The sequence below is a fragment of the Orussus abietinus genome, unplaced genomic scaffold (genome assembly GCF_000612105.2).
Source record: "Orussus abietinus isolate OABI.00-Male unplaced genomic scaffold, Oabi_2.0 scaffold342, whole genome shotgun sequence".
NCBI classification, from domain to species: Eukaryota; Metazoa; Arthropoda; class Insecta; order Hymenoptera; family Orussidae; genus Orussus; species Orussus abietinus.
Window position 1 is genome coordinate 10,172 of NW_019394615.1, and position 20,133 is coordinate 30,304.

The 20,133-nt window shown below is 35.6% G+C and overlaps 1 protein-coding gene across 1 annotated transcript in view; it reads left to right on the top strand.

Annotated features, from left to right (window-relative positions):
* The first annotated feature begins 1,130 nt into the window (after positions 1–1,130).
* Positions 1,131–20,133, top strand: part of LOC105704270 (atrial natriuretic peptide receptor 1) — an 82,207-nt gene continuing 63,204 nt past the window's right edge. The window contains exons 1-4 of the mRNA XM_023432874.1: positions 1,131–1,137; positions 1,368–1,397; positions 6,481–6,879; positions 17,716–17,830. Of these exons, the coding sequence (XP_023288642.1) occupies positions 1,131–1,137; positions 1,368–1,397; positions 6,481–6,879; positions 17,716–17,830 (551 nt within the window). The remainder of the gene's footprint in view (positions 1,138–1,367; positions 1,398–6,480; positions 6,880–17,715; positions 17,831–20,133) is intronic.

Consider the following 20,133-nt stretch of genomic DNA (forward strand, 5'->3'; position numbering starts at 1 on the left):
TTGCAGTAAAAATTTGCATATTAATTCAGTACTTATTTTGAGTTCATTGTTAAGTTTTTTGATGTTTTGATTTTAATACAATTTTGAGTTCCAAAACCATTTGATGTTTTGATTTTAATACAATTTTGAGTTCCGAAACCATTTGATGTTTCGATTTTAATACAATTTTGAGTTCTGAAACCATTTGAAATTTCGATTTTAATACGATTTGCAGTTCTGAAACCATTTGATGTTTTATTTTAATAGTTTTGAGTTCCGAAACCATCTGATGTTGTGACTTTAATACAATTTTGAGTTCCGAAACCATTTGATGTTTTGACTTTAATACAATTTCGAGTTCTGAAACCATTTGAAGTTTCGATTTTAATATGATTTTCAGTTCTGAAACCATTTGATGTTTGATTTTAATACAATTTTGAGTTCCGAACTATTTGATGTTTTGATTTTAATACGATTTTGAGTTCCGAAACCATTTGATGTTCTGATTTTAATACAATTTTGAGTTCCGAAACCAATGAATGTTTTGATTTTAATACAATTTTGAGTTCCGAAACCAATTGATGTTTCGATTTTAATACAATTTTGAGTTCCGAAACCAATTGATGTTTTGATTTAAATACAATTTTGAGTTCCGAAACCATTTTATGTCGCGATTTTTCGCGATTCAACGTCGGCAACGTAGGTATTTAGAGGAATCCTTTTACCGACGTCGATCAATTTCCTCGACGTGTTTCACATCACCTTAAGGGGCCATAGAAACTGCATCGCGATTACTCCGACCAGGAAAACCGTCGAGTGCATTTTATCCCAACTCCACTTACAGGAAATTCGAGCTTTCCCGGGAAAAGGGCAAAAAAGAGGGTCTCTTCTTTCTTTCACTTCTACCCAGCCACGTGCAATAATACTATAAAATGCGTTTCATTATTGTGGGACTCGTTACTTCGACTTGGGTAACGCGATACTGGCTTCGTGCAGTTTCCCCCATTTTCTCTGATTTTCTGCAATTTTTCTCGGCTCCGGAAGTCCGGACGAAAGGACGATTTCCGGAAAAATGTAAAAGGATGTGCTCTTAGGGATCGATTTTTTGTGTGGATTTCTTGGATTTCTTTGGTTTTTAAATTATTCCCTAGATGGAAAGTTGGCTAGAAAGGTTTAGATAGGATTTAGGTGGTAGTTCGGACTTTTAGGTTAGAAATTCCCTGCCAGGACTTGGGACCGATTTTTTGTGTGGAATTCATGGAATTCATTGATTTTGCGTTGATTCACTAGATAGAAAGCTGGCTAGGAAGGTTTAGCCAGGAACTAGGTGGTTCCTAGGACTTTTAGGTTAGAAATTCCCTGACAGGATTTCCGGTAAAGTGTTAAAGGACGTGACCATCATTTGGGACCGATTTTTAGTGTGGATTTTATGGAATTCGTTGATTTTTTTAATTATTCTCTGGATAGAAAGTTGACTAGAAAGGTTTAGCCAGGATTTAGGTGGTTTTCAGGAGTTTTAGGTTAGAAATTCCCTTTCATCCACACGGAACAGTGTAGTTAGGACCCACAAATTTGCTCGATTCCCTCCGACCTCAGTTTCCGATCCGCCACTTCCACGTGTTCCTCTTTTTTCCTCTGTTCCAAGACTGGGTAATAATTCTCTGCAAGCATCGGCGATCGAGCTTTTTCATTTCCGCCTAACCTCAAAACTTTTTACCAACTTCTCGTGGTTTTGGAACCTCGTTCAACCTTCGATCCACCCTCCACCTCTTCCGGTCTCAGTCACTTGAATATCGTGACCATTCCTGAATTCACTTCCGGTCCCTGTTTCTCCCCTTTAAGGGAGTTTATTTTATTTAATGTACGCGATAAATTGTAATAAAAAAGAATTTCTATGAACAATGTTCATTTTGATGAAATAACAATATTTTGGTAGAAAGAACGTACAAATAACGTAGAAAATCATATTTAAGACACCGAATTTATAATTTCAGTACAACCTTATGCATTGAACGTGCATAATGCATATTTTATTTAATGTACGCGATAAATTGCAATAAAAAACTATATCTATGAACAATGCTCATTTCGATGAAATAACAATATTTTGGTGGAAAGAACGTACAAATAACGTTGAAAATCACATTTAAGACACAAAGTGTCGGAATTATATATTTTTACCGCACAAAGATAAACATTACATCGAATAATATTCATTTGAATCAAATAATTGTGTTTTGGGGGATTTTTGTTTACAACATTTTTTATTAGTGGGGGGTGAAATAAAGAGGAAAAACGAGGTTTAACCATCTTGCCGAGATCTGTAATGGCATTACAGTGTAACTCTACGGGGAGTTTCCCGGAAAAGCTGGACGTGATAAAAAAAGAATCGTTTTCTCTTGTCGGAGGGTGCCGTCGAAAGTGCAATGTACTTTCCTCGTTATCGTCTTAAGTATGATGCTTGAAAGTACCGAACATTGATATTGTAATTACTCATGGGCTAGGTATCATCTTTTATTAAAGGCAAGTTGGGTTATTTCGTGTTTTTCCAGGTTTTTAACGTATACACCCATGAAGTGGAATATACGTATATTAATTGTCAAATGTATATCGTCTATCATCCATTTAAAAAATATCTAAAGGATGTATATGAATATCTATAATATAACATCTTGCTAATGTGGACACAAGCAACCCATGTAGTAAAATATACGTATATTAATCGTCTAAATTAGGTCTATAGGTATGGCAAATGTATATGGGCTATCATCCACCTAAAAAAATATCTAAAGGATGTATATGAATATCTATAATATAACATATTGCTAATATGGACCCAGGCAACNAAATTGCTAATACGGACCCAGGCAACCCATAAAGTGGTATATACGTAAATTAATCGTCTAAATTAGGTCTATAGGTATAGCAAATGTATATCGTCTATCATCCACCTAAAAAAATATCTTAAGGATATATATAAATATCTATGTCTATTGTAGATTAAAATTATATATCCACTATTGATCTACAAATATCTATACTTGATTTAAAGCTATACTTAAATTAAAACTAAAAACTATAATGCTTGGAGGAGCTGGAACTGAAAGTCGACATCGATGAGTATGTGGGCTTTGTAAATTGCGAAACTCGGCTAATTACAGGTGCAGATCGATATTCTGCCGTGTCTGATGTGGGTTTACATCGGGGATTTGGAGTCATGGTCGAAACGGTGTCAGATCTCATTTTGTGGATTTTTACGTAAGATTAAACTTAACCCACAAATGCATATCAATGCCGTTTAAGGGGTTACACCACTTTGACGCACCCAAAAATTACGGTTTTTTCAAGAATTTTTTTTTAAGAGATAAAACGTTTTTATCCAAATTAACATACAGTAAGGTATTATACTACTATTAAACCCGCTCACTGCGAAAATTGGTGATCGTGCGGTGGGCAGGTATATAGGTGTAAACGCGTTTTTCTTAAAACTGCATTTTAAAAATCGGTGGGCACTCTAGCTCCGCCAATGTTCAATCAATCCTCTTGATTCTTTTTTTATTTTATTCGTGATATGTTTATCTAGCGAAATACGTATGGTTTTTTCAATGTATTGATATTCGCATTTTTTATGCAACATTAATTAACGAAATTTAGGGCAAAATACGTATCTTTCTATTCAAATCGTTGCTATTTTGTGAAAAATGCATATTTTTGAAAACGGCTACTTATTTCGCTAGCTTTTGGGCTACAGAAACTAATTCTTTTTCGTTTATTGTTCTAACTTAAACCTGGACTGAGTTATCGTGCCCACCATACGATCATCGATTTTCGCAGCGCTCCGGTAAATCAAGCCTTTCAAGCCGCCATTTTTGTAAATAAAAAAAATACAAAAAAGCATTTTTTTGTTTAATAGTAGTATAATACCTTCCTGTACTTTAATCTGGATAAAAACGTTTTAATTCTTAAAAAGAAATTCTTGAAAAACCGTAATTTTTGGGTGGGTCAAAGTGGTGTAACCCCTTAATGAAATCCACATAAACACAATGTGGACGTTAAATAGACATTTGCAGGAAAGGTTAATTTTACTTTTTGATTTTTTCTTTTAACTTTTTGACACGTCTATCTCTAACCAAGAAGAAATGTGTACTTTATCGGTTTAACGTTACTTCAACGTATAGTAAATGATTATGAACGTTTATCATACGTACAGACTACATTAAAACGACATTGACGGTACCCGACTGAAACGATGGTTTAATAAACGTAGATTACACGTAATTTCAACGTATAATAAACGATTATGAACGTTTATTACACATACAGACTACGTTTAAACGACGTTGACGGTACCCGACCGAAACGATGGTTTAATAAACGTAGATTACACGTAATTTGAACGTATAATAAACGATTATGAACGTTTATTACACATACAGACTACGTTTAAACGACGTTGACGGTACCCGACCGAAACGATAGTTTAATAAACGTAGATTAGACGTTATATCGACGTTGAATTTGTCGTAGAACGTATAAAACACATTTTTTGACATAACTCTTTATACGATTACTATCATTGGTTTTACCCTTCTCTCTCAAAGTGTATTCCACTACTTGTTAATTGGGATGATCTCCTTTTTTTCCCTAGAATAAGTTTCTACTACTTCCTCTTAGGACCCTTGCCAGGACTCCGTGTAAATTCTGCGGTCTCAGCTCTTTTGGCTCGTATTTTGTCGCAGGACCTATTTTTCGGAAACGGATGAAGTGTCCAGGAGGTGTCGAAGTTTGGGAATTTCTACACGTAGAGGATTCGCCATTGTCATAGACAAACAAGGACATGACATGTCGCGGGTCGTCTTTCCCGGGAAAGTGTAAATTCGAGGGTCTTGACACTTTGGAACTCTTCCCAGAACATTCGGGCTTCTCCGAGAAATGGTGCGGAAGATTGCGTCCTCGAAAACAACGCCGTTAATACGCCAACTTGCTTTTTATTCTGTTGTGTTTTTTTACGATCAAGAATGGAACCATTTCCTTATGTTTTGAAGCTTCGCGGGTCGGTAGAGTATAGTGATGGCTGGGTACAAAGTCAAGACCAAGACTACCATGGTCTTGGTTTTGTCATTTGATCATCATTAAGAGGTAGTGATGTGCAAGATCAATCTTGGTCATGGTTTTGCATTCGATCATCATTAAGAGGTAGTGATGTGCAAGATCAATCTTGGCCTTGGTTTTGCATTTGATCATCAATAAGAGGTTGTGATAAGTCAGATCTTGGTCTTGGACTTGTATTTGATTATAAATAAGAGGATGTGAGGAGCAGGATCGATCTTGGCCTTGGTCTTGCATTCGATCATCATTAAGAGGTCATGATGAGTAACATCGATCTTGGTCTTGGGCTTACAAAAAGTAGACTTTCATGATTTCGTCTTGCAGTTTCAATCTTGGCCTTGCAAGATTAAGATCTGTTCATCAATATTTAGTAGTGATGCCCAAGTGCAAGATCAAGACCAAGACTACTATGGCATCCAGGTTCCTAGATCTATTGCGAACCCAAATGAAGAAAGAACTAGATCACTGCCAGGACAGTGCACCCCAAAACCGCTGCTTACAACTTCATCCCTGTGTTTTCAAAGCCACCCAAACCGTCATAAGCGATGATCACCATCGAAACACTTCCTTTCCTCCACTGCCAAGTCTCTAAATCCCGCAGAACCCAAAATGAAGAAAGAACCAAATTATTGCTAGGCACAGTGTACCCCAAAATCGCTGCTTACAACTTCATCCCTGTGTTTTCAAAGCCACCCAAACCGTTACAAGCGATGATCACCATCGAGATCCTTCTTCCTCTCCACTGCCAGGTCCCTAGATCACTTGGGACCCCAAATGAAGAAAGAACCAAATCACTGGCAGTCACAGTGTACCCCAAAATCGCTGTTTACAACTTCATCTCTCTGTTTTGAAATCTACCCAACCATCACCAGCGATGCTTACCATCGAGTTCCTTCTTCCCCTCCACTCCCAAGTCCCTAGATCCATTGGGACCCCAAATGAAGAAAGAACCATATTACTGCCAGGCACAGTGTACCCCAAAGTCGCTGCTTACAACTTCATCCCCGGCTTTTCAAAACCACCTAAACCGTCACCAGCGATGCTCACCATCGAGATCCTTCTTCCCCTCCACTCCCAGGTCCCTAGACCCCTTGGGACCCTAAATAAAGAAAGAACTAGACCACTGCCAGGCACAGTGTACCCCAAAGTCGCTGCTTACAACTTCATCCCCGGCTTTTCAAAGTCACCCAAAACCGTCACAAGCGATGCTCACCATCGAGATCCTTCTTCCCCTCCACTCCCAGGTCCCTAGATCCCCCAGAACCCCAAATGAAGGGAGAACCAGGTCGCGTAAAATGGCAAGGGATGCTTTCGGGTCGCTGAGAGTGGGCCTCTCGTGTCGTCGCAGGGTCTAGAGTGTGAAATTGCCGGATTTTGTTTCCCTGGCCGGAGCAGACGTCTTTTTGGGGCCCGTGTGCGACTACGTGATTGCACCTGTGGCCAGGTACGCAGGTGCCTGGGGGATCCCCGTGCTCACGGCAGGTGCACAAGCTGACGCCTTCCGGTACAAGGATGAGCACTATCCCACCCTCACCAGGATGATGGGCTCCCACTCCCACGTGGGGGAGGCTCTTCGACACATCCTTCGGCTCTTCGGATGGAAGGTCGTGGGACTGATCTACCACAACCACGACGTGGCCAGCAGCAGAGGGAACTCCGAGTGCCACTTCACCATGGGTGCGGTTTTCACTGCCCTGAACTCCACACCGGTTCATAGAAGCTTCAACCAGGAGGCCATCAGCCTTCAGGAAATCCGGGGACTCCTCGCCTTCGTCTCCAAATCCGCCAGGAGTAAGTGACGCGAGTTCGTAAGTTCATTGAATGTTCATTTATCGATGCTGACCATCAGTAGAAATTTCAGCTTTACTTTGAATCTTACCTAGACCTGTGTTGTGTGACCTGGACCTACGCATGTTGTTGTGGTGCCTTTTATTGGTCTTGGGAGCTGGTCCCTTTAAGGGGATGTGATAATGGCGTCAATAAAACTTGGGAATAAATTTGCTTAGAATAACTGGGTGGATCATTTCAGCTCTAACTTTGAATCGAACTTAGAACCGTGTTGGTCCTACTTCACGCTTGTTGTTGTGGTTCCTTTTATTGGCTTTGGGAGCTGGTCCCTTTAACACTTTGACTGCCACGCGCATTTTATTTGATTGCTATGTTACTCGAATTTGTGTGACGCGACAGTCGACATGTTAAGGGGGTGTTAAAGTGGCGTTTATGAAACTTGGGGATAAATTTCCTTAGAATAACTAGGTGAACTTCAGCTCTACTTTGAATCTAACCTAGACCTGTGTTGGTCCTACTTTACCCTTTTTGTTGTGGTTCTTTTTACTGGGCGTAGGTCCCCTTAAGGGGATACGAAAGTGGCGTAAAAGAGGTCTCGTTTATGAAACTTGGGAACGAATTTCCTTAGAACAACTAGGTGAACTTCAGTTCTACTTTGAATTTGATTTAATTGTGTTGGTCCTACTTTACGATTGTTGTTGTGGTTCCTTTCATTCCGTGCTGGTCCCTTTAAGGGGATGTCAAAGTGGCGTAAAAGCGTTCTTGTTCATGAAACTTGGGAACGAATTTCCTTAGAACAACTAGATGAACTTCAGTTCTACTTTGAATTTGATTTAATTGTGTTGGTCCTACTTTACGATTGTTGTTGTGGTTCCTTTCATTCCGTGCTGGTCCCTTTAAGGGGATGTCAAAGTGGCGTAAAAGCATTTTGTTCATGAAACTTGGGAACGAATTTCCTTAGAATAACTGGGAATACTTACATGACTTGTTTGCAAAGGTTTGAGGACGGAACTGATAACTGTTCTGATAGTGAAACCGGTAGAGTTAGGGAACAATGACCAGTGTTTAAACTGGAACGTACATTTGAATTCTAATCTGGTTCCTGGTCAGCACAATGCAATTCTAGCTCTAATTTTCCCGTTTCGTGGATTTAATTCGATTTCCGGGTCGGATGATTGCCAATCATCGTCGTCATCGCTGTCACTATTGATCCCAAGTGTTGTGATGTAAATTTCAGTCCCTCAATGATTGGCAATCTTAAATAAAATAATTTCATTAGGTTCTTTCATAAATTCCCGAAGAAATTTATCCAGGAAAAAATCCATATTTGCAACGAAATAACCAATTATTAATTAACAATATATTCTCCGGCACTGCTGGTCACTTCTAGGCAGTTTTACTTGACATATCATTTTTTATAAATAATATTTCTGAAGGAAAAAATATGTATTCGGAATTTTCTTTCATGAATTCCCGAAGAAATGTATTCGGGAAAAAATCCACATTTGCAACGAAAGAACCACTTATTAATTAACAATATATTCTCCGGCACTGCTGGTCACTTTTAGGCAGTTTCACTTGATATATAATTTTTTATAAATAATATTTCTGAAGGAAAAAAAATGTATTCGGAATTTTCTTTCATAAATTCCCGAAGAAATTTATCCAGGAAAAAATCCATATTTGCAACGAAAGAACCACTTATTAATTAACAATATATTCCCCGGCACTGCTGGTCACTTCTAGGCAGTTTTACTTGACATATCATTTTTTATAAATAATATTTCTGAAGGAAAAAATATGTATTCGGAATTTTCTTTCATGAATTCCCGAAGAAATGTATTCGGGAAAAAATCCACATTTGCAACGAAAGAACCACTTATTAATTAACAATATATTCTCCGGCACTGCTGGTCACTTTTAGGCAGTTTCACTTGATATATAATTTTTTATAAATAATATTTCTGAAGGAAAAAATATGTATTCGGAATTTTCTTTCATGAATTCCCGAAGAAATGTATTCGGGAAAAAATCCACATTTGCAACGAAAGAACCACTTATTAATTAACAATATATTCTCCGGCACTGCTGGTCACTTTTAGGCAGTTTCACTTGATATATAATTTTTTATAAATAATATTTCTGAAGGAAAAAATATGTATTCGGAATTTTCTTTCATGAATTCCCGAAGAAATGTATTCGGGAAAAAATCCACATTTGCAACGAAAGAACCACTTATTAATTAACAATATATTCTCCGGCACTGCTGGTCACTTTTAGGCAGTTTCACTTGATATATAATTTTTTATAAATAATATTTCTGAAGGAAAAAATATGTATTCGGAATTTTCTTTCATGAATTCCCGAAGAAATGTATTCGGGAAAAAATCCACATTTGCAACGAAAGAACCACTTATTAATTAACAATATATTCTCCGGCACTGCTGGTCACTTTTAGGCAGTTTCACTTGATATATAATTTTTTATAAATAATATTTCTGAAGGAAAAAATATGTATTCGGAATTTTCTTTCATGAATTCCCGAAGAAATGTATTCGGGAAAAAATCCACATTTGCAACGAAAGAACCACTTATTAATTAACAATATATTCTCCGGCACTGCTGGTCACTTTTAGGCAGTTTCACTTGATATATAATTTTTTATAAATAATATTTCTGAAGGAAAAAATATGTATTCGGAATTTTCTTTCATAAATTCCCGAAGAAATGTATCCGGGAAAAAATCCATATTTGCAACGAAAGAACCACTTATTAATTAACAATATATTCCCCGGCACTGCTGGTCACTTCTAGGCAGTTTTACTTGACATATCATTTTTTATAAATAATATTTCTGAAGGAAAAAAAATGTATTCGGAATTTTTTGGAGCGGGCCAATGTTAGGATTATATGTTATTAAATCTGTTATCAAAATATTGATATCACCTTTAGGGCAGCTTGTTGACCCTTTCACTCCAAATATCTTTGAGGCAGAAATGTACTTTATGGAATCATGAATGACATTTCCATGTTATCAAAAAAGTTAATATCTGGGAATATCATAATTGGGATGAAATTTCAGTTGAACAGGTGTTCTCGTTTGATTGCACTTGATCAATAATCCTAATAATTAATAGACATGCGCTCGACGTAAATTCTGTAGTGAAATGAAGCTCGATAAAATTCGTAATAATGTTTTCTAGGGAAATGAAAATACCGTGAGAATGGTTTTTAATAAAGGATATGTTGAAATTTTTTATAATATATTTGATCATCAATAAGAGGTTGTGATAAGTCAGATCTTGGTCTTGGACTTGTATTTGATTATAAATAAGAGGATGTGAGGAGCAGGATCGATCTTGGCCTTGGTCTTGCATTCGATCATCATTAAGAGGTCATGATGAGTAACATCGATCTTGGTCTTGGGCTTACAAAAAGTAGACTTTCATGATTTCGTCTTGCAGTTTCAATCTTGGCCTTGCAAGATNCAATTTTTTCATAGAAAATGACATAATAAAAGTGATTAACGCTAACGGAGGTCCTTTTTAATAAAGGACATGTTAAAATTTGTTACAATATTTTCTAGAAAATTTTCATATTAAAAAGAAAGAAAGGAAAAGGGTTCAAGAATGAATTGAGAATGGATATTCCTTATGAAATTGCATCTTTTTTATGAAAAATAGTATAATGAAATAAGTTAACGCTATCAAAGGTCCTTTTTAATGAAGAACATGTTAAAATTCAATACAACATTTTCTAGGGGAATCAAAATAGCGCTAGATGGTTATAGTCGATCCGGAAATGCTGATCTAGGACTTTTTCTTCCCGAATTAGTAAGGAAGAAATGCTACTCAAGAAGTTACACTCGTTCATAAAAAACGTAACAATAAATGAGATTAACGCTAATGGAGGTCCTTTTTAACAAAGGACATGTTAAAGTTTCTTACAAAATTTTCTAGGGGAATCAAAATAGCGCTATATGGTTATAGTCGATCCGGAAATGCTGATCTAGGACTTTTTCTTTCCGAATCAGTAAGGAAGAAATGCTACTTAACAAGTTACACTTTTTCATGAAAAATGGAATAATAAATGATTACCTTTTTCATTCAAAACGTAGCAATAAATAAGATTAACGCTAACGGAGGTCCTTTTTAACAAAGGACATGTTAAAGTTTCTTACAACATTTTCTAGGGGAATCAAAATAGCGCTATATGGTCATAGTCGATCTGGAAATGCTGATCTAGGACTTTTTCTTCCCGAATCAGCAAATTCTGTAAGGAACTCGAGAGACCAGCGTGAGGGAACTGCTTTTCCAAAAAAAGGAAAACCAGCAAATGGGTCGACGGGTGCAGCGATATTTCCCGGGAAATTTCCTCGGATCGCTTATGAACCCTTTGTCGAGTTGCAAACTCCTAATCGATTGCATCGTTCCATGAACTTTACCTTAACGATATAATTGGGTGGCCATGTCGAGCTACCTCGAATGCAAGTCTCGATCGGTTACGCTAAATGGGGTTAAGGTAGGAATAAAGGCTTTCATGGATAATTCCCATAACAATAAGAAATTGTTCATAAATTAATGAACGTTGGATGCTGTATAGAATTTTATGCAGTTTTTTATTTTCATGGATAATTCCCATAACAATAAGAAATTGTTCATAAATTATTGAACATTGGACGATATCTTGAATTTTCTGCAATTTTTTCGTTTCATAGATAATTCCAATAACAATAAGAAATTGTTCATAAATTAGTGAACATTGGACGCTATATAGAATTTTATGCAGTTTTTTTTTTTTCATGGAAGATTACCATAGCAATAAGAAATTGTTCATAAATTAATGAACATGGGACGCTGTATTGAATTTTCTGAAGTTTTTTCCTATCATGGATAATTCCAATAACAATAACAAATTGTTCATAAATTAATGAACATTGGACGCTACATTGAATTTTCTACGGTATGGTACTGTTATCATTGTTATGCTTGTAGGTACTGATAAGGATTTCATGGTTAATTTTTTTTTAAAGTGTGAAGCAGTTTCGCAGTTGAAAAAATATTGCAATTTCATATAATACTGTGCTGAACAAATGTAATCAAATGATGTGTTAAGTAAGATGAGGTATGCTCGGGGTGAACAATATGGAATTGTTCATTTATCATCGCGGATGTGCTGAACAAATGTAATCAAATGAATCATTAAGTAAGATGAGGTATGCTCGGTGTAAACGATGAGAAATTGTTCATTTATCATCGCGAATGCGCTGAACAAATGTAATCAAATGAATTATTAAGTAAGATGAGGCATGCTCGGTGTGAACAATATGGAATTGTTCATTTATCATCGCGGATGTGCTGAAAAAATATAATCAAATGAATTGTTAAGTAAAATGGTTAATTTTTTTCAAGTGTGCAGCAGTTTCGCAGTTGAAAAAATATTGCAATTTCATATAATTCCCCGTCCTGAACAAATTAAATAAAATGAATCATTAAGTAAGATGAGGTATGCTCGGGGTGAACAATATGGAATTGTTCATTTATCATCGCGGATGTGCAATTCGGAAGTACATCTGCTCGATGAGACATAAGTAGAAATTAATCTATCGGCTCATTTCCCGGTTACGATGATTACATGCAATCGTGCCGATTCCTCGATTCGAGTCTTTGGTTCAATCTAGGGAACTGATCGAAACGTCGGGACGAAATGATAATGGCGCGTCGTTGATAACGGCAGGATTGGGGCGGATAGAAGAACGACGCCCAAGAAAGGGGTAAACAGTTCGAGATTCGGATCAATTTTCGAAATAAATCCCACGGGAATTGGTAGATCGAATTATTATGGTATTACGTAGGAATTGCCATGAAATATTGACTATTGACACATTTTTTCTGTTCTCATTTCTAGTGTTGCCATTTTTTATTTTTCAGTACGTCTATATTGAAAAATTCGAAATTTTGAATAAATCTAATTGGTCACTCTTTTAGAATCAAGATTATTCAAATTTCAGGGTTTATTTCTTCAGTTTTCATTTCTAGTGTACTTTTTAACATATGCATATTGAACAAATTCAGAATTTTTAATGTATTTATATGGTCACTCTTTTAGAATGAAGATTATTCCAATTTCAGTGTTCATTTCTTCAGTTTTCATTTCGAGTGCTGCTATTCTTTCTTTTTTCATACATTTGTACTCACTATTATTCGAAATTTTGAATGCATTTATATGATCACTCTTTTAGAATCAACATTATTCAAAATTCAGGGTTCATTTCTTCAGTTTACATTTCTAGTGTCCTTACTTTTGAATATATTTATATTCAAAAATTCGAAATTTTGAATGCATTTACACGGTCATTCCTTTAGAATCTAGATTATTCAAAATTCAGTGTTCATTTCTTCAGTTATCATTTTAGTGTCCTTTTTAACATTTTTATATTGAAAAAATTCGAAATGCACTTACATAGTCACTCTTTTAGAATGACGATTATTAAAAATTCAGTGTTCATATCTTCAGTTATCATTTCAGTATCCTTTATAACATTTTTATGTTGAGAAAATTCGAAATTTTTTGCATTTTCTTTTTAAGATATTTATATTCAAAAAATTCGAAATGCATTTACATAGTCATTCTTTTAGAATGAAGATTATTCAAAATTCAGTGTTCATATCTTCAATTATCATTTTAGTATCCTTTATAACATTTTTATATTGAGAAAATTCGAAATTTTTTGCATTTTCTTTTTAAGATATTTATATTCAAAAAATTCGAAATGCATTTACATAGTCATTCTTTTAGAATGAAGATTATTCAAAATTCAGTGTTCATTTATAGTGTCCTTACTTTTAAATATATGTATATTCAAAAATTCGAAATTTTGAATGCATTTATATGGTCACTTTTTTAGAATGAAGATTATTCAAATTTCAGGGTTCATTTCTTCAGTTTCCATATGTCATGTCATGTACCTACTTAGCTCTATGTTACGTAACTGTTAGGTTATGACCTTGTAACAAACGTTACGTTATTTGCTAGTTTTAGGTTATGTAACTGTTAGGTTTGGTGTTCAGTGGGAAACCGATTGTCGTAGATAACTCGTATTTCCGGAGGTTGATTTCTGAAATCCAAGGAACAGATCGACCGAGGTGGAGAGTCCATCTATGTGATAATCAGTATCCGCCATCTTGGCAATTATTGGTGCCGATTTAGTTTACAGTTTGCGGGGCTATACAAGACACGTCTTATATTACCTGACGAGAAGGCTTTAGGAAATTCGACCGGCCTTAAAGTTTACCTTTAACTTTTCATCCCTTCACGTGTCAAATTCCATCCGTGCGAGTCACGTTTCGCCATTTCCCACTTTTTTATTATTAACTTTGGAAGGGATAAGGAAGTTGGACCTTTCGGGAATATCGCAATGAGATGTTATAACTTTGCAATATTTTTATTTACTACGTGGTTCATCTGAGCTTGCTGCAATTTTTGCTTTTTTCGAAATTTATTTCTTTCGAAGTTCTGTTTTTTTCGAAGTTTAGTTCTTTCGAAAACTTTCGTCTTTTAGAAAGGTTTTGTACTTTTGGAAATTTATTTCTTTCGAAGTTTTGTTTTTTCGAACACTTTTGTCTTTTAGAAAGGTTTTGTATTTTTGGAAATTTATTTCTTTCGAAGTTTTGTTTTTTTTCGAAATGTATATCTTTCGAAGTTTTGTTTTTTCGAACACTTTTGTCTTTTAGAAAGGTTTTGTATTTTTGGAAATTTATTTCTTTCGAAGTTTTGTTTTTATCGAAATTTATTTCTTTCGAAGTTTTGTTTTTATCGAAATTTCTTTCTTTCGAAGTTTTGTTTTTTTCGAAATTTATATCTCAGTTTTGTTTTTTTCGGAATTTATATCTCGGTTTTGTTTTTTTCGAAATTAATATCTTTCGAAGTTTTGTTTTTTCGAGAACTATTGTCTTTTAGAAAAGTTTTGTATTTTTCGAAATTAATTTTTTTCGAAGTTTTGTTTTTTCGAAAATTTTTGTCTTTTAGAAAAGTTTCGTATTTTTTGAAATGTATTTCTTTTCGACGTTTTGTTTTTTCGAAATTTCCATCGATTTCGATTTTTTGGGTCTTAAAAATACTTAACAATTATTTTACTTATGTAGAAATAAAACTAATAAAATTGCTGCAATGTTGATATAGGACGTCGAAGTAGCTACGGTTAATAATTCTTTTTTAAATAAATGCAAAATTAATCAATTCTGGTTTTAAAAATACGTAACAAATATTTGACTTGTGTAGAATAAAAATAATAAAATTGCTGCAATGTTGACATAGGATGTCGAAGTAGCTATGGTTAATAATCGATTTCTGCCTCGTTTTAGGACGTGCTTTGATTTTTCCTCTTTCTCCTGTCAGTAGAAATCTGGGTCGGATAAAAAAAAAAGTATTGCGCATAGAGGGATGATTAATAATCGAGTTTTAATACCGACGTCAGGCGATCGGAAACAGATTAGCTGCAGATGTGCTTCAATTGTTCTTTTATTACCGAGCGAGAATAATGGAAACCCTTAAATAAAATAATAGATTTGAAATTTATGGCGGCACTTTTTTTCACGTGATTTTCGAATCGATTAGACCCTAGTAGCCCAAAACAATTGTCTTATATTTTTAACATATTTATCGAATATCGTATATTTTGTAAATATTTAATATTTACCAGATATTTCAAATAGTTGCAAAATATTTTCAAATTTATGGCGGCATTTTTTTTTCACGTGATTTTCAAATTTAATTATACCCCAGTAGCCGAAAATATTTGTCTTTTATTTTCAACATATTTACAGAATATCGTACATTTTGTAAATATTTACCAAATATTTGATATAGTTGCAAACCATTTTCGAAAATGTGGCGACACTTTTTTTCACGTGATTTTCGATTTCGATTGGACCCCAGTGGTCCAAAATATTTATTTTTTATTTTCAACATATTTACAGAACATCGTACACTTTGTAAATATTTACCAGACATTTAGAATATTTTCAAAACATTTTCGAATTTAAGGCGGCNTTTTAATCTCGATCTATTTCATTGTTCAACGATACTGATAAACAATGTTTATACATCGCGTCAATGGAAAATATATATTTTCAACAAATCTCTTCCGAAATTTTCAGCCAAATTAATTAAAAAATTCAAATTAATTTTCAGTTCCTTATTCTCGATCCCGACTAACCAATTGTTAACGAAATAGTGCATTTCATAGGATCCTTTTACCCCAATGTTTAAACAAAATACTGCATTTCGTAAATAGTGCACTTGTCCGAAAAAAATGATTTTAAATTCCATCGTCATAATGAGAAATTCACAAAAAAAGCTTTAGAAGAACCGACAACCTTCTTCATGCAAGTTTTCCGGATAACAATGCGATCCGTCGAGGTCTTTCCGCAAAACCGCATGCCTCACGTCCGGTCCGGAACGGCCGCATAATACGACTCCACCCTTAGTAACTCACCCCTTGCACTCGGATGCACATGTATTCGAGAAATGCACTCAAGTGCACTCCTTGAACACCGATGTCTCTGTTCGAACATGCATACTGATTAATTAACTCCGTGTCCTAATTAATAATCGATAGTCTCTAACTCACGTAGGAGGGTGAATACCTTATCGAAGGTAAGGGATTACTGGGGAGTGAATCGTGAAATTGGGATAAACTGATTCTAATTATTTCTCTTGTTCATTTCTTGTTCATTTATTATTCATTTTTTATTTGTTTTTTGTTCATTTGTTATTCATTTCATATTCATATCTTGTTCATTTATTATTCATTTCTTGTTCACATCTTATTCATTTTTTATTCGTTTCTTGTTCATTTGTTATTCATTTCTTATTTATTTCTTGTTCACATCTCATTCATTTTTTATTCGTTTCTTGTTCATTTGTTATTCATTTCTTGTTCATTTATTATTCATTCCTCTTATTAATTCCTCAAAGTAGGATTTTTTCTTGGCTGATCATTATTTTCAGATACTACTTACCGTGCATTACCATTGTTCCTACTGAAACTCCTCGTCTGATGTATAGACACCGTTTTCACTTACTCAATTCTTAAAAAGACTCTCAAAAAATATTATTTAATATTTCTACACTTTGTTACATGCGTTGGAAACAATTTCCAGACTATAAATAGTATTTTTTCTTGTCTGACGATTATTTTCCGGTACTACTTACCGTCCATTACCAACGATACTATTGCAACTTTTTATTATATGCCATCACTCAGAAAAAAAAAGGAAAATTATAATAAGCAAATGAAAAGCGATTGAATTTCATTATGAAATATTTTGGAGACGATTTAAAAGCTCTACCCCTTTGGATATATTTTCCCCTATAAAAAAATGAAAATAGTATTACAATAGAAAGTTAAGTATCGCACTCGTGAGGATAAATCAAATAATAAAAAAATGAAAAGCGATTGAATTTCATTATGAAATATTTTGGAGACGATTTAAAAGCTCTACCCCTATATTTCCACCAATAAATAAATTAAAATAGTGATACAATTGATAGTTAAACATCGCCCTCTGGAGAGGATAAATAAAAAACGAAGCAAATAAAAAGCGATTGAATTTCATTATGAAATTGTTTGGAAATGATTTAACACTTTGCACTCGAGAGATGACTGGCAACTGGAATGGCAAAGTCCTCGAGTGCAAAGGGTTAAAGCTCTTTCGATATATTTCCACCCATAAATAAATTAAAATAGTAATACAAATGAAAGCTAAGTATCGCACTCTGGAGAGGTTAAGCCTTATTTACGATCTAATTCAAGCTGTTTACTCTTTCTCGTTCCAGTTGTGGTGATGTGCGCCAACTCGTCGACCATCAGGGAAATCCTCTTAGCAGCCGAGGAACTCGGAATGGTAGATTCTGGCGAATACGTCTTCTTCTCCATAGAACTAACTTCCAGGTGAGCTAATTAATCGTGAACACCGAATTATTTCGATTCCTCTTAAGTTATGAACTTAATAAAGTTTCGTAGGAGGCGAAACCTTCCTTAGAGCTTTCATGTTCATGTGGTAAAGTTTCGAATCATTCCGTACATTCAATTCCGTGAAAAGTTACATAAACGATTGAGTTTTCGGATGTCGCTTCCACATCACCTTAAGTGACATTTTCAGCATGAACGTCATAGATTACAATGTCCACGTTGAAAAGTTTTGGATGATTCGATGCACCCAGTTCGTGGAAAAGTTCCGTGAACGATTGAGTTTTCGGATGTCGCTTTCACATCACCTTAAGTGACATTTTCAGCATGAACATCACAAACTACAATGTTCACGTTGAAAAGTTTGAGATGATTCGGTGCGCCTAGTTCGTGGAAAAGTTTGACAAACGATTGAGTTTTCCGATGCAATTTCCACATCACCTTAAGTGACATTTTCAGCATGAACATCACAAACTACAATGTTCACGTTGAAAAGTTTGAGATGATTCGATGCGCCCAGTTTGTGGAAAAGTTCCATGAACGGTTTAGTTTTTGGATGTCGCTTTCACATCACATTAAAAGTGCGACTTCGCGTGACGTTTTCAGAATGAACATCACAAACTGCAATGTTCATGTTGAAAACTTTGAGACGATTCAGTGCATCCAGTTCGTGGAAAAGATTACGAACGATTGAGTTTTCGGATACCACTTTTATATCGTCTTAAGAGTGCGACTTCTTGTGACATTTTCAGCATGATATATTACAATGTTACAATATTATATTATAATATATATTACAATTACATAATATATTACAATGTTCATGAAGAAAAGATTGCGACGATTCGGTGCATCCAATTCGTGGAAAAATTTCACGAACGATTGAGTTTTCGGGAGCCACTTTCCCATCACCTTAAGAGTGCGACTTGTGACGTTTTCAGCATGAACATCACAGACTAAAATGTTCATATTGACGATTCGGTGCACCCAGTTCGTGGAAAAGTTTAATGAACGATTGAGTTTTCGGATGCCACTTTCACATCACCTTAAGAGTGCGACTTCTCGTGACGTTTTCAGCATGAACATCACAGACTGAAATGTTCATATTGACGATTCGGTGCACCCAGTTCGTGGAAAAGTTTACGAACAATTGAGTTTTCGGATGCCACTTTCCCATCACCTTAAGAGTGCGACTTGTCGTGACGTTTTCAGCATGAACATCACAGACTGAAATGTTCATATTGACGATTCGGTGCACCCAGTTCGTGGAAAAGTTTGACGAACGATTGAGTTTTCGGATGCCTCTTTCACATCAAGTTAAGTGACATTTTCAGTATGAACATCAACTAACAATGAAAGAGATTCGTCGCGACGAAAATCCACGGCCGATTCTCTTTTCTCCTGGGATAACCCGAACGCGTCCCACGGGAAAGCGGTCCCATTAACCTTCCCCATCATTTTCCTTTTTTTTTAAATCCCACGTCCCGTCACTCCTTCATCCCCCTGTGGGAAAATCGGGCGCACGTAGGGAGCTTCTGTAGATTTTCCGTGATTTTCCGCAGACTACAGGCTCGTTCATTTTTATTAGACCGCGAGATTCGACGACGACCTCTCTCCTCACCTGCGAGCTTTCAGGGCTTTTTTCCCTTTCTGGCTCACGTATAGGTATCCTTCTCATTTCCGGTTCATTAAATGAAGACGTATCCGCTGTGTTTCCCGATCCTGGGTTGAAACTCCAGGAAGGAGAAAATTGAGAGTGGCGTTTGTCTTTTGAATTTCACAGAGGAAATCGGGGGATGAGTGTGGTCCTGATAATCCTTTTATAAGACGATATTAAGGTGAAGTTGATTTGAATAAGGATAATTGGGGGATGAGGACAGTTTCGTCCTGTTAATCCTTTTATAAGACGATCTTAAGGTGAAGTCGAGTCCTTTCATAACGCGATCTTAAGGGAAGTCGAATGCTTTTATAACGCGATCTTAAGGTGAAGTCAAGTCGAAAAAGAAAACCGAGGAACGAGGACAGTTTCGTCCTGATAATCCTTTAACAACGGGATCTTAAGGTGAAGTCGAATCCTTTTATAACGCGATCTTAAGGTGAAGTCGATTCGAAAAAGCAAGTCGAAGGACGAGGACAGTTTCGTCCTAATAATCCTTTTTTATGCAATATTAAGGTGAAGTCAAGTCCTTTTATAACGCGATCTTAAGATGAAGTCGAATCCTTTTATAACCCGATCTTAAGGTGAAGTTGATTCGAAAAAGGAAATCCAGGGATGAGAACAGTTT